Below are 16,078 nucleotides of genomic sequence, written 5' to 3'. Positions count from 1 at the left end.
TGCAGCTGATCATGCCATCAAAACGGGAGGATTTGATAAAACTCTCAAAAGACTTTCAACTGCACTCTTAGCCCCAGCTCCTTTGAGTACATAGTGATATAGGGAGCTACTCACATGTGGATGTCTGCAGTTAAAACTCCACGCTAGTCATTAAGCGTCTCTGGAGGATAGCTCAGGGGCAACGTGGCCTCGCCTTGGAAACAAGACGATGCGGAGTAACACAGGTACGATCCCCGGGTCCATGCTTAGAAACCTCTGGGTAACACAGGTTCGATCCCCGGGTCCATGCTTAGAAACCTCTGTATATTAAGTGTGGTATAAATAACCAATTAAAATAAATAACTAAGCTCACTCTGTCTGGGGTGACTGTGGGTCAGGTGAATGAAGGATATTGCCCATTGCTTTTCCTTGTACGCCATTTGCCCACCTAGAGTGCACCACTGCTACCAAGCTAGGTTCATACTTTATAAATCCCATGTAAACATACCAGTTTCCCACCATAAGTGGCAATATGCCTGTCAGCTCTTTTATTAAGTGATATTTTAGGAGTCGACTCTATATCCGCTCCACACTATAGTAGTTCCATAAAAGTGCATAAAAGTGCATGGAGTAAAGCGGGGTTCCTATGTTCTCATCTGATAACCGTTAATGGTTTATTGTGGTATTGCCATGTGTTTCCGAATGCCCGCCCGGCCGGTCAAATTTGACCTGATATCATGAAAGAGCTACTTATAGAATAGAAGAGATAGTGCAGCTGTTTTTTATGCATGAAATACTTGTGGATTTCAGGACATTACGGGCAGTGAAGCATGAATTTGCAGCTGGCCATCTTTTAACATCTGTAGTTACGATGGCCTGATGGTATTCCTTTAATATACAGTATGTAGGAATCTGGTCACCCACCCAATCAAAACTTGAATCCCATCGCAGTTTCAGAATGATTACAATAAATACACAATTGGTCTCCACTAAAACTCATGCTTCAATACTTTTCACTGGGTTCCTCGTCATATTTTGAAAACTTTATCATATTTGAACATTTGGTGGGTCCAGAAGCCAATCCAAATCAGGACTATGAATATTGGCTCAGGTGCCAGAGCTTTCCTGAAATTGATTCACAGTCATTAATGGACATATACATTCACTAGCAAGGCACCATTTAGGGTCATGGGAAATGTCCTCACATGAATCTTATTTTTTACAGTCTGCACTGATTTTTTGAAGATATAGCAGTTTATATCCAGTCCCACTATTCACAAGCAATCCTAGTACTTGTAGATCAACTGGGCATCATGCTGGCTAACAGTATATGTTTAGTGACGTGACTCTCCATTATCTTCATCTTTCATATAGTGCAGAAACCCACCAATCAGAATATAGCAATCACACCTGCATTGAGGGGCAAAAATGGCCGGTAACGTGCCAACAGTTTGAGCCTCAGCAGCAGGCCTTTGCGAGGGCTGTGGGCCGTCACCGACCATGTTCGCCCCACCGACAAGGGGAGTGATAGCCATTCGCACCCCAGGGTTCATCCAGGGTGCAAATGGTTTATTTTTATTTTTGGGGGGAGATTGGCTGTAGGTTGTGCACGATGCTAGTCTCCCGAGAAAATAAATAGATGGCTGCCGCCATAGGAAAAGGTTCAAAGTCCCTTTTCCATTTCTATGTCGGCCATGGGCACGAGGAGTGCCGGGACCGGAGCACAAAGCTCCAGTCCAACAGGTAAGTGGGAAGTGAGGGAGGTGGTGGGGAAAAGGTATGTTTTGTTTTGGGGGTGGGGTTCTGGGTGGGGAGGCAATAGGGAGAAGCTTCCTGTTGCTGCCCTACACTTTAAAAAAATAGAAAAAAGGTGGTGCTGCCCAGGGAAGGACCTCGAGTGGCTGGAAACAGCTGACGGTACACTGTGTATTCTCGCCAGCTGAGTGCCCTTCCCCGGGTGCGAATGTGTTGAAACATCTGCTTTTCATTAACATGTTTCCACAATCAAATCTAATTAGATGCACTCATGAGGTAAAACTTTACCCTTGCAGGAAGCAGTTCAGCCGGTCTTGTGTCTCTTTTTTTCTTTAATATCTGTGTCTTGTTTATAACTTCATTTTGTCCAATTTGTTTCCTCCACAAAAGCGAGTGAGGTTTAGCAAAACAGTTATCATATTGTTTCATTTTCCTGCAGGTACGCATGGGACAGCATTTGTCTTGAATGATTGGCTGAATATCTGAATGGACGGAATGAGGCCAGATAGTGATCCCATCATGCTGCCATTGATGTCTAATGGAAGCATGATGGCATTGCTCCTCTAATGCTTTGTACTTGACAAGTGGCAATGCACTGATAATAAAAGACAAGCGATCAACAAGAAGTAGGACTGCCCACACGCAAGACATTAGATTAGAGTAAGAGTTTGCAAAAGAGTGCTTGGCAGCTTTTGCCAGGATGCTAGAGACAGGTATTTTTCATGATCCAAAGCCATTAAAATTGTCAATGTTTCCCATGCACGAAATAATACCTCAAATGGTAACGTTGCAGATGCAGAATGTTGTTTTCTGTGTTTACTCCCGTAAAACAGCCACATCGATTAGAGAAAAGTGAGCAGATAAAATATCCTACTTGCAGTGTTGTAAATAAGTGAGCTTATCCCAAAACGAAACAGAAGTATGCACAGGGAAACAGCACAGGCTGCTTAACCACTGGACATTGGGAATCCTTCTCACTAAGACGGTACTCCAAATTTCTCAGGATATTCTATGGCCATGCTTTGCACCCTATCAGTAACATAAGTGTCAAGAATGTAGCGTGTCCTAGTTAAAACATGACCACTGTTCCTAGAAAACAGCTGTGCAGGACACCTGTTAAGCGCCCCCAAACCCATAAGGTGTTGCAATCTAGATGAATGGCACAATGCCAATTACATTCCTGCATGCTGATGTAACGGCAGCCACCCAAGTGTAACCATACACTCAATGCTCAATTAGATGATCAAGAAGAAAGAAATGGAAAATTGGCCACATTATTTCCGGGACAAGATTAATGTTCAGTCTCTTAAAAACAAAAATGTGTTAACGTGGTCGGGGAATCCCCAGTTTATGTAGAAAGGAGAGGCTGGGAATGGAAATAGTCGAATTGATGGTCAAAGCCGACTTTATTAACAATCCAACATAGAGCAGGAGCAGGATATAAGCAATAGAGTAGCAGCTCCCTGATGTTGTCATGAAAAAAAATGGATTATGAATCAAAAATACATCACTATTGACATCATACTACAATCATTCTACAATCCTGGTTACAAAAACCTACATGTGCATCTAGCAATCAAAAGTACTGAATGTTTATAGATATGGTTGGTTTCCATTTCAGGTGCAAGTTGACATATGATTTAGCAATGGGCTCAGTACATGTTCCTGCAGATGCTCACTACAGTATCCTGCTAATATTGATAGCTGCTGTCACTGGGAGCTAGCTGCATGGTGTACATTGGCTATTCAAAGTGATTGCTGTGCTTGAAGAACAATGCATTTAATTGGCCAGGCTCACAGTGCAGTCTTTTCATTGGTTACAATCTGCACGCGACATGAATGTTGCCATTCACTAGATGTATGCTAGGCTTGCCAGACGTGATTGACAGCAATACCTTGAATAATGGACTTTGAAGCCACTATTTGTTCAATAATCTGTTCGTATCGAGAGGTCACGAATAGTTGTTTATCAACCACTCATGTAATACTTATGTTAATGGCATTGTACAATGGTATAACAGAAATCATATTCCATTATACGTTATAAAACATCAAACTATGCTCAAACACACTTAACAATAAGTACCATTCTCGAAGCCAAATGTGAGTGTTTGAATCACTCCTTTACAGCCTAGTAAAGCTAGATAATAAATAGGTATATCCTTCATGGAAAGCATAGTAAAGATGACTCTACATGATGTCAGTCTTAAAGACTGTTTTCTTTCAGTGGGCGGTTAACTCGGCTCCCTTACACCGGTGTCCTGCAGTGTAATCAAGAGCATGCAATAGGGTTCACGTTTGGATAAAAATAGAATTCAGACTCTAAATTGTTGCTAGAATCCCATTTTCTCATGTGGCCACTTTGTATTTTTACAGGTGTGTGATTCGGATACCATGCTGGATCCTGCCTCATCCGTAGAGATGGTGAAAGTTTTGGAGGAAGATATCATGGTCGGTGGTGTTGGCGGAGATGTGCAGGTAAATATAGACATATGGTATGCAGTAATAAAATCGCGGCAAAAAAGTTGTCTGTACAATAAATCGCGGAAAAAATGCTGTGGCTTGACCAGGTAAAGGTGTACCCCATTATACCATTTAAGAGGAGCGGGGGTTGCAAGGGTCCCACCCGCTCTCCTTAAATGGTATAATGGGTTGCGGGGGTGTCCCCCGCATCCATTACATGGACTGCGGCGGCAAAACCACTGCCTTTTTGCTGTGATATTTTGTGTAAACAGCATTTTATTTGTCTTTCAATTAGACGTGTTCTTGCATGCTGGCTTCCCCTTTAAAAGAAATAAGCAAATTGGCTGGGTTAGTGTTATCATTTCTTTGCAGAATGAAAGACAGTGGGGGAGGGGTACACAATCCATCTTTTCATGCAAACGGTTACGGTTCCATTGCCTGTGATGATACACTTTATCTACAACATCATATCGGTGGAGCAAGCAACACAGTTTCTGTTACCTGCATGTGACCAGGGTGTAGAATGGATATATCACTCAGATTATTTCCAGAGTAGATTATTACAGTACTCGCGAGCAATTGAACCGAGGGAGTCTCCTCAACAGTATGCAGGCCTCCCAAACAATGGCGGCCTGTTTTAAGCAAGACTCCATGCACAGCACTATTCTTTGGCTTCCTAGTCTGTACTGGGTCTCCGTGTTAGAGGAAAGCTTCTGCTCCTGATAATGCTGCTCTCTCTGTTATCTGTGTGTGAGATACATTGTTTTGCTGCAAGCCTTGGTGTGCCTGCTTCATAGGCATGTATAGAAATAGGTTGTACCTTTTCGTTTTATATTTCCGAGGAGCCAGTGGTCAATAAGGTATGTCACAATGAAAAAAGAGGGGTGGACCACAAGCTTCCTCCTGCTCCTGTTATTGTAAAGACTAGTAATAGTCAAGTCCCAAAACAACACAACCCAAAGGAGTTGCTGGCTAATGTCACTCTAAACCCCACCACTTTGTATAAAAAACAACCCTGTTTCTTATTCAAAACAAATATATTTATTCAAAAGTGTATACATATAGGGGAAGACTCTGGTTGCCTGCCTATACATACTGATTCATACATAAATAAAATATAACATTGTTACATAATATACATTGACATTCAATCTGGGTTACTTCATTATGGCTTATATGGTTATGCCATAGCGTTTTTCATACCCTACTATCTCTTTTTATGGGAGGTCCGGTTAGTCTATGAACCTCACTTTTGGGGCGGTGTCTTGCCGCAGTGTACCTAAAGAACAAAAGACAGAATCACATACATTCTTAATTTCTGAAATTAACTAGACTCAGATTATTTCCAATAGTCACACTTCTCAGTTGTGTTTGTTATATTTTCTGAGAGTTTTATGTTGTCTCTGTGTTCCTTCACAGTCTTGACTTTAGGTACCTTGCACCATCCTCATCAGGTGCTTATTGATTGTCACCCTTCTGTTCACTGAAGTTGAACCAATGGATAAGCAAAAAGTGGTGTCGACGCACTGTGTTTCGGCCTTAGGCAATGAGATATTCCACATCCATGCGGTGGTCTTCCCTTAGTGTTGAAACCGGCCTTCGTCAGGACAGAAAAGAATAGTTTGTGCTGATATAAATCTTCTAAACCCAAATATCGTAAACTGATTAGATGAACCAAACAAGGACAGGTCTCCAATTAGGGATGCATCACAAATTATGCATTTCTGAAAGAATTTCCTTAATATAGAATAGAGATATTGCCTCTGTACATGGTGTTCATCTGCTGATTCAGGCTGAGGTCTCTTCGAAACAACTGCTTAGGCAGATTGGGTCCGCCCTCAAATGCAGTGAAACAGGGATCTATCTATCATGGAGACTGTGCTTGAAAGCCGCGTAGAGTGACATTAGCCAGAAACTGTTTCTGGGTTGTGTTGTTTTGGGACTTGACTATTTCTCGTCTTTATAATAACAGGAGCAGGAGGAAGATGGGGCAAAGTGCCAGATCTGGACCAGATGGATGAATAAAAGACAGGGCCGTTATGGTACAATTAGACAGATATCTGGCACAGAGAATGTCACATGGCTTACACTATGGCATGGGGCGGGGCATACACGTAGAGTAAGAGAGTGGGCAAGACATGTGGTGCAGAGCCAGGGATGCGGAGCAGAGAAAGACAGCAGCTTTAGAGAAAGACAAGGAACAAATAGACTCTAGTGGTGCAAAGTAACACGCAAGACACAGACATGGGTCAGAAAAGCAACACAGACTGGTGGATTGAGGCACTGTACTGGCAGCCTTGTGGGTGGCCAAGAGTAAGAACACTCACACGGAGAGCATTAACAGCGTAGGCAGCAACAGTACAATATTCCTCATAGCCAAAGAGCTGGTACAGCAGATACAGCAGCATTGCTAGATTATGCATGGGTCAGGTACAGCGCAGGGTGTAGCAGTGCAGGGTTGTTCATATTCAGAGCAGGTGCAGCACGGGTAGCAGCATTGCAATCTTCATCCTTGCCAAAGCAGGGCGAGCACAGGGAGCAGCAGTGTCCTCGTCTTCTGCACAAGGATCATGTTTATTTATAGTCAGAACAGGTGCAGCACATGCAGCAACAGTGAGCTCTGCCCCCACATAGCAGCAGTACGACATTCCATACATATAATGCAATCAGAGAAGGGAAGTATGCATGCAAGCATTCACCAGACACAGAGAACAGACAAAGCAAAACATTTACAGCAACTCAAAATTTACACCCCTAACCCCCTCCCCACACACACATGGGTCCACATACACAAACACACGCTCACACACAAAGAGCACACAAATACACCAGACACACACACACACACACGCACCCACACACAACTCAGAAATAGGCAGCACAAGTTCATGCTTGCTCACATACAGAGCAGGAACATACTGCGTAGAACCACTACACTCTCGCTCACAGTACAATACATCCAATATTATTCTCAAAAAATGGAGAGCACACCCGCAGTGACTAGGCAAGCTTCCTTCACACATAGACAGGGTTGATGGCATCCTGAAAGGTCATTTAGTATACTAATTTGGGCTTGATGTTTTGATTGACACTAAAATATCTTTTGGAGTGACTAAAATATTGACTTGTGACCTGTGACCCACAAGCAAAAACACCGGGGTCATTGGTCACTCCCCACCTGTTTCTCAAACTTGTTTCCAGCAGAGTGCTGTGTACATGTAATGCTTACACGCTCTTCAACATGTATAAATAGACACATGCTGGTAATTCACGTTGACACTTGTGCGACGGAAAAGCCACATGCTCTTTTTTTTTCTTCTTGCTTGGCGCTGATTTTCTTTTCAATTCAGGGAACAGTGATTAAAAACCCATCATTATTATAAAAAAATGAGCTTGTTCTTTGCAAAAATGTGATTTTCAGAAGATAGCATGGCCAATGAGCTACCTTGAATCCCACATCCAATTAATCCTTTGTCCTGCATGCACTGTTTTTTTGTGCTATCGAATCCACCAGATATGTTTCTAATTTCATGTTTGTGTCTGCTCTCATGAATTTCAAATCTCTACCAAAAACGAATCCAATTGACCCCGAAAATATGGCTATATGTTGATTTCAATAAATGCCAATTAAAACAATACATCAAATTATTCAACAAAAGACAATTATCGCAATGTCAGAAAGGCTGCTATGAAGAGTATGGCCACATAAAAAAAGTCTGAGAAAGTTGGCAGAGTCATTCCATTCATGGTGGTGGTGTGAAAGCAAGTGGAGATTAATTGAGGTCAAGGTGGGTTGCCCGTTGCCGGAAGCTGAACCATGCCGGCATTTGCAGTAGACAGATGCGGTGTGGCGTCTGTTTCCAAATAGTTGGTGTACATACTTGCAATTAAATGGGAAACACATCATAGGGATCTAGGTATCCTTAGTAATTCAGTGCGTATGCATGGCAGGATTGAGCACGGACCGGAGAGGATGGAGCTGGGTAGATAGAACAGGACATAGGGTGGACCACATAGGCACAGGAGGCACGAAGTAGGGAGGATGGTAATGATGGATGAAGTTGGGAGAATGGAGTGGGCATGGAGCTCAAGGAAGGGACGAGGTTGGGCATGTGAAGCAGGATGCATATCAAAGAAGCAGGATGAATGGGCCAGGGTGAATGAATCATGGGCCTGTGTCAAGGAGCTTGGAGTAGAGGGCGCAGGACCAGGGAATGGAGGGTGGAGCGTTGATTCAGAACTATGAAGCCTGGATCAGTCTAGATGGAGGCTTGAGCAGTGATGCTACTACGGGAGCATGAATAATGTTGCATGGGGCAGGAAGCATTGGGCCGGAAGAATGAAGAATGCTCCAGGAAGAATCCTATTGGTGGATGGATGAGGCTGGATGCATCACAGACACGGGAACATGTTTCAGGATAATTATATTCTGGAGCAGGTCAGGCCACTTTGCAAACTGTTATGGAAAGCTAAAGAAGAGAGCATAAGGCAGATATGACCATGGGGCATGCAGACATGTACATGCAACACGAATGACGATAGGACATAGTTTTGATTGAATGATCCGTTTATAACATGTATTTAGCTGTGTCCTGCATTGAAGTAGCTAGGGGGAGATATTCTGATAAGAAAACAGGCAAAACTCAAGGGATCCGTCTTCATGTGCTATAAGTCATAACAATTAAAAGAGTAAATCACATCAGAAAAAGAACAATAGACTTTAATTCTTTTGACTGAAAAACATGTCCAATAGAGTCAAATTCTATGCTTTTCTACACAGAAGGCCTGGACTGTCTTCTCAGACCAGAGACTTCTTGCCCCACTAGTACCTCAAGGTTAAGCATTAACAGCACCTACCGCCTCTTGGATCCCTTTTGCTAAACCAATGGCACAGATTCTAAAGAAGAACATCTTTCTGCAATTAAAATGTTCTTTTTGGTGTCAAGTGCCAAAGAAGTTACCATGATGAACTCCAACCTACCCTTAACTAACCCTGGAGAAGTCTACTGGATTCACAAAGGAAGTGCCTATGAGTACATCTCTCTAAATCCTTGCTAGACGTAAGCCAATTATTCCCGGTAACTTTTATTTTTGAATTGATTAGTCGTCTCCAGGAGAGGTTCAGAGTAAGTCCTTTAGGAATTGGCCCCTCGTAATTGTTTGTTCTTGTTTGTATAATAAGTCTTTATTCATCAGCTCTTCAGATTAAGTGATGCACGTCTGTTTTCTTTTGCAGATTCTCAACAAGTATGATTCTTGGATCTCCTTTCTCAGCAGCGTACGCTACTGGATGGCCTTCAACATAGAAAGGGCTTGCCAGTCATATTTTGGGTGTGTGCAGTGCATCAGCGGCCCCCTGGGAATGTACAGAAACTCATTGCTGCATGAATTCATCGAAGATTGGTACAATCAAGAATTTATGGGTTCTCAATGTAGTTTTGGAGATGACCGCCATCTTACGAACAGAGTGCTGAGCCTGGGCTACGCTACCAAATATACAGCTAGATCAAAGTGCCTTACGGAAACACCCATAGAATACTTGAGGTGGCTTAACCAGCAAACAAGATGGAGCAAGTCCTACTTCAGGGAGTGGTTATACAATGCAATGTGGTTCCATAAGCACCATTTGTGGATGACCTACGAAGCCGTCATCACTGGGTTCTTTCCCTTTTTCCTCATCGCGACCGTCATCCAGCTGTTCTACCGGGGAAAGATCTGGAACATCCTCCTTTTTCTATTGACAGTCCAGTTAGTCGGCCTTATCAAGTCTTCCTTCGCCAGCTGCCTTAGAGGCAACATTGTCATGGTTTTTATGTCTCTCTATTCAGTATTGTACATGTCGAGCCTCCTTCCCGCCAAAATATTTGCAATAGCAACAATCAATAAGGCTGGCTGGGGCACATCCGGAAGGAAAACGGTCGTCGTCAATTTTATAGGACTCATTCCGATATCAGTTTGGTTCTCCATCCTCATGGGAGGGGTCATCTTCACTATATGGAAGGAGACGAAAAAGCCATTCTCTGAGACAAAACAGACAGTGCTCATGATCGGTGCAATACTTTATGCCTGCTACTGGGCCATGCTCTTGACTTTGTACGTGGTCCTAATCACAAAGTGCGGCCGGCGGAAGAAGGAACAGCAATACGACATGGTGCTCGATGTATGATGTTGCCTGTTTTTCCTCCAAGTTATGCAAAATAAATCCAATTCCTTAAGAGACATTTTCTAGGAACTAGTATTAGTGGCATGGAGACATGCCACCAAGGGAGACACAACACTGCTGCTTGGACTTGAAAAGTTACATGTTTGATGGGTTTATTTTCACTCTTCCAAAGCAAAACAGTCAACCATTTCCGAGAAAATCAACAAAGATGAAACCTGTGTTGCTTCAATGAAAATGGGGCAACGTTTTAATTTATGCACTTTTTTTATTGTGCATATGCTTGACAGTGTTATGTTCTATATACCTCACTGGTCATGCTTATGTGGGTGGTTATGGTAAGAAGGGCACAAGGGAGTTCCACGGTCCATTTTTCACTGAGCCCTCTGTTCTACAGAACTTTGTTTAAATGTAAAGAACACAGACAAGGAAGATAACGCTTATCCATCTAGCACTAAGCAAGGCTGGTCGCCTACACATGTCTTGTCCTTAATAATCCTTGCATCTATGCAGACAAGGGAATATCAGAAGATGCACTTTGCATGCCTGCATGCCAAACTATAGCAACATTTCTGTTGAATTGGGGGTTAGACTATGCAACACATCACCAGTGAACAAGGTCCAAAGATACTTTCAATGCCTTACAAAGTAATTTATGAACTATTTTAAGATTGACTTTTGTTTCTAGGAAAGGTTATTGTTTTAGGCTGCCAAAAGTAATGCCAATCAGGTTTTCGCACTGAAAGCTTATTGGCGATGCTGTATTTTTTATAATATTGTCTTATTTGTGTGTTTTATTTCTATGCCTTTTGTAAATGTTACATATTTTATATTTTACTTACCTGCCAAATGGTTTATTCTCTATTTTTCATTTTTTTTTAAAAATGTGTTTTTGAAAGAATTCATACTTGTTTTTTTTTTAACTGGCCAAAATGTGAAACTTTATATTGGTCCATATTGTTCACAAAAGAAAGAATAAAATGTTTCTTTGTACATTTAAAACTGATGAATACTCATTTCTGTGAAAACTATTTAAACTTGAGATTGATGCATTTGTATTAGAGAACACTGTTGAAAGTGACAGGAAAACTAGCCCACGCTATTCAATTGTAAAGACAGAGCTGGTGAATGATTGCAATTCATTGGTGAGATTGTTAATGGAAGCACACATTTACAAATGGAAATACTGGAATTTGGTCACCATTTTATTAAACGCACACTAACGAGGCTGGCAGAAATCTTTTAAAAACATGCAACATGGACAAACTATCCAAGATGCAGTACATGTGTGATCTTTAACAACGTGTAGAATTGTAATCAATGACTCCATATACTCAAAGGTTGGGGGAGGCAATTAGGATATTGTATGGTACCCCCTAGTCACGTTGATACTCGATGAGAACCACTTGCTTAACCGTGACATTTGAAACTCTTTTCACACCTGCTCCATGTCGAATACGTTAACATTCTGCTGCTAGACAAAGTATCAAGGGTTAATTGGCGCCTCTTGTCCTTTTGGCTTGTGATTGACATGTCCTTCCTTATCTGTCTGGAAACGTTGGAAGAGTGTTTAAGGGTGCACCGATCCAGAAACCATGCTAGATACTCATGCCTTCCACGCTATAACGCCACAGAGAATGGTACAGTGTAACCGGGTTAAGATACATCCACCACACGATCTGTGTCTTCCATTTTCTTTTTTGAAAACATTTGACTCAAGCACTTCCTTTGCACCATACTTGAAACCACAGAATGACCTGTGGCGGGATATGAATGCCTCTTTTACGAATGTTAATCGGTTCATCAATAAATATTGATTATTAAGTTGGCCTATAACTATATGCAAGTTCTATTAGGTGTGTTTTTCAAATTATTTACAGTATATGCCAATAGGTGAATAATTTGTGGTATCAAAAAATTGAAAAGAACAGCTCGGTATACACAAGATTGTGTTAAGTACCTCTATTTATTCTAGCCATGTTTTTCATGTCTTTCTAATACAGAATGTATTGTACAAAGGATTCTCTCATAAATAAAGTATTTTTTATATAAATGCGACTAATGTTATGTTGTGTTCCGCCGCGATGTTAAATCAAGTGGAGTGCATTATATGTGCCTGACAACAGTATTTCTTTCTTGTTTTTTTACAACTAGATAGCCAATATTCTCAATAAATGTGTACATGTTTTAAAACATATTGGGATAATCAGCCTGGAACTGTATGCATAATAACAACAAGCCTTAGCAATGCCACCAGTTGTGGCTTTGGTGTAGGCATGGGAAAAGCATTTACTGCTAATAACTGACCATTGATGGCTGCCGCTGCAAAATGGTGCCAGTGCCTGGGTATGTCATTGCAGTGCCTAGAAAATGCCTAATACTTAGACACAAGCCAAAACTGATGGCTTTGCCAATACTTGTTCTTAACTGCATTTCAAGGAAGGATGTGCATAATGCTTATACATCGAGTGGCTGAAAGCACCCCCATTTAAGCCATTGTTATTACACCAGTAGCACGTTTATAGATCAAATTAAGCCATTAACTTGCAGAAGGTTGCTCTAAATAATCACTGACAGGCCCTTCGAGCTCAAAGTTTCATTGTACAGCTTGATAAAGCTAGCTCGAAGAGATCCTAGGAACATGTGTTTTAGCCGGGGAGGGGCAGGAAGTGGGTGGGAATAGCGAAAGGGATTACAGTGGCCATGGACATTCAATAGGTGAGTAAATAATCAAACAGCACCTACAAGCGTTGTATCCCTCCTTATGTTTAAAACGTTTCAGCTTATAGGTGGTGCTAAAATGCCACCTAATAGCCAAAGCATTTTTTTTAAAACAATCAAACAGTACAATATAGCTGACTGCTTAAATACCTTGGTAATTGTGTGATGGATGGGGAGCAGAGAGCAGAACATACAAAGACGGACACATCCTATCATTGTAAGTTAATCACTTCGTTAAAACACAGGTCACTCCATTAGTCCAAGACCAATCACATGCTTATACCAAACATTATAGAATGTCCCTGGATTTGACTCATACATCGAATACACTGTCAAGCATTCACAGCACACTGGACAGAATGCAAGCATTCACAGCACACTGGACAGAATGCAAGCATTCACAGCACACTGGACAGAATCCAAGCATTCACAGCACACTGGACAGAATGCAAGCATTCACAGCACACTGGACAGAATGCTACCCTACTTAAGATCTACTTCCACATACCGCATTTTCCTTTTACACAGTCTACTCTCGGAATTGTCTTTGGGTCAGGATAGAGAGCTGAAACAAATAAGCCTCCGTGCTACACAGGTACTCTTGAGCACATCGCTAGCCTATCAGTCCTTACTAGTTAAGGCACAATACAACAGGCACTCCTAATTCTATGCACTCCCTTATCATCACCCTCATCCCTGCATATCTCAATATTCTTCTAAACCACTTTATCCCTTATTGACCAACTTTACCCTTTTCCTCTTCCTCCATAGACAATGATCTTTGTAATACAAACATGGGGGGGGTGTCATTTAGGGGTCACCAGGGGTCGCAACTCCGACTCCTGAAGCCTCCCTTGCGACCCCTGAAGTCTCCCTTGCTAGCACAAAAAAGAACATCTTTTTTTAAATGTTGTTTTAATGGGGGCTCCTGTGCTGTAGCCAGCAGCATGGGGCTCTTTGTTTCTGGAGTGGGTGGTTTTCTGGTAGCTATAGCCAGCAAGATAGCTCATAGCTCAGTTGGTAGACCTCTCGCTGCTGCAATGTGCGTATGATCTGCAGGTTGAAGGTACGTCTCTCGGCAAGGTCAACTCAGCATTTCTTCCTGCTGCAATTGATAAATGAGTACCAACACAGGTTGGTTGATATTGTATGTATATTTGTTCTATATGAAGCGCTTAAGCGTAAGTGCTATACAGTAACACATCATCATCGTTTGGCCTTGCTTGCATTCACAGTAATTTGGTAATATGGGCCTACGCGAACTGATATTAACGATACATATGATGATCCATTCTTGTATGCAAGGTATATCACTTTACAGTGATATCGCAAAAACATGTTTGATAGTGTACTTAGAAACAATGCTATGTGATGCCACTTTCTGTTTTGTAAAGGGGTGAAAGGTCGTGTTCCATCGCTTCCCGTGATGTCACTTCGTGGTGGGGTCAGATGACATCACGTCCTGTGATGTCATCAGAGGTCAAGGGCCGTGTGGCGTCACTTCCACTACCCCAGGCATTTTGGTGAAATGACTGGGCGGGCACAATATGCCTAGCCCTACCCAAGGTTCAGTGTAGTGAGACCACTGGAGTGCTGATTTCGAACATTGTAAAAGCTCTAACACATAACTTGACATAACACTACCTCGAATTGAATATCATGTTTAGTTGAATGAAGTACGTAGGAGCCAATTGGCAAAAAGTTTCCTCAATTTGCATTTGCAGGTGGAGAAAAGCATGAACTTTTTTGTTGGGGTTTACAAAAATGAATGACTGCCCAAAGACAGACTCTCCCCACCCCCACAGTATGTGTAGCTGATTTCAAGCTCCGGATTTGCTTCCGCAATCCATAGCATGTCCCTGACTGAAGTGTATCCAGCTAACAGAGTGTCTAGCTCTCCTGTCCTTGGTCTTGCCTTCAGAGGGCAGCTGCACTGGGAAGTGCAATGCAGACAGGGCTTCTCACACACCCTCTCTGCATTCTGCAGCACGAATATAAATGCCAAGAATGCTGATGCACCCTCTTCCTTCCGCCCCATCTATTGAAATCTTGCCCACGCAATGCACCTTCCATGATTCTCTGAAAGCAGGACCGGTCCAATATCCAGTAATGAAGGGTACCCTCAAAACCTGATGATGTACTGCCACATCACACAGCTCTGGTTTATTAGCACATTTATTAAAAAAAAAAAACATTGAGCTCCAGTTCAAAAAACACTGCCTCCAATATTTCGCCTAATTGCAGCACAGAGAAGAGCATCCAACAGGCCTTTGATGGGACCCTTCCTCTCAAAAGTGTTTGACACAGTCACCCAGAAAGCCCTCCTAATTACCCTTACTACATACACGGCACACATCGATGTGGCCTTGGCTGATCTATTATCTCAGCAACAGCCACCATCTCCTCCAATCGGGCACTAACAGACCCCCACATCATTCAGTTACCCCTGCCACACCCCGAGGCTCCATATGCCATACTCTCCCCAACTATCATCATCCTCTGCTTGCAACCATTATGGTGCAGTTTTACCAATCGCAACATCAAAATAGAAAAATGTTCAGGTGCTACCCAACCCTTACTAAGGATTAGCACTCTGTTTGATGTCCGCTGGCGGAACCTCTGCATCTGTGTGATGAAGTCCCTTGCCTGTCAATAGGAGTCGATGGTTGGGTATCCAAGGGAGCTGGTGGTGCTGCCACCCACTGCACGATGCAGGGCCACGTGGCCGCATTGGGAGTGTCCAAATACCCTAAGAGGCAGGGGAGTGTCATATTTGAAGGGCATGCAATGCTGTCTCTTTAACGAAGTGTACATACCTGAATGTCTTGCCAGAAAATATCCCTTTACATAATACGCAGGTGTTGTCTCTGAGTTCATATACTCCCTTATTGGCAGCTGACAGCTTGTGAGTGGTACGAGAGGTGGAGGGTCACAGAGCTGCATGCCACCACTATGCATTTCCCTCCCACATAGATCTGCTGTGATTATCCAACTTAAAAC

At 42.5% G+C, this 16,078-nt stretch overlaps 1 protein-coding gene across 1 annotated transcript in view; it reads left to right on the top strand.

Annotated features, from left to right (window-relative positions):
• Nucleotides 1–12,410, top strand: part of HAS2 (hyaluronan synthase 2) — a 53,130-nt gene extending 40,720 nt beyond the window's left edge. Inside the window, exons 3-4 of the mRNA XM_069621566.1 lie at nt 4,111–4,212; nt 9,434–12,410. Of these exons, the coding sequence (XP_069477667.1) occupies nt 4,111–4,212; nt 9,434–10,363 (1,032 nt within the window). The 3' untranslated portion in view covers nt 10,364–12,410. The remainder of the gene's footprint in view (nt 1–4,110; nt 4,213–9,433) is intronic.
• Nucleotides 12,411–16,078: the final 3,668 nt, after the last annotated feature.

Source organism: Ambystoma mexicanum, chromosome 5q (genome assembly GCF_040938575.1).
Source record: "Ambystoma mexicanum isolate Mex_15411 chromosome 5q, UKY_AmexF1_1, whole genome shotgun sequence".
Classification (NCBI taxonomy): Eukaryota; Metazoa; Chordata; class Amphibia; order Caudata; family Ambystomatidae; genus Ambystoma; species Ambystoma mexicanum.
Note: the sequence above shows the minus strand (reverse complement) of the source record. Positions and strands in the feature narration are given on the sequence as shown.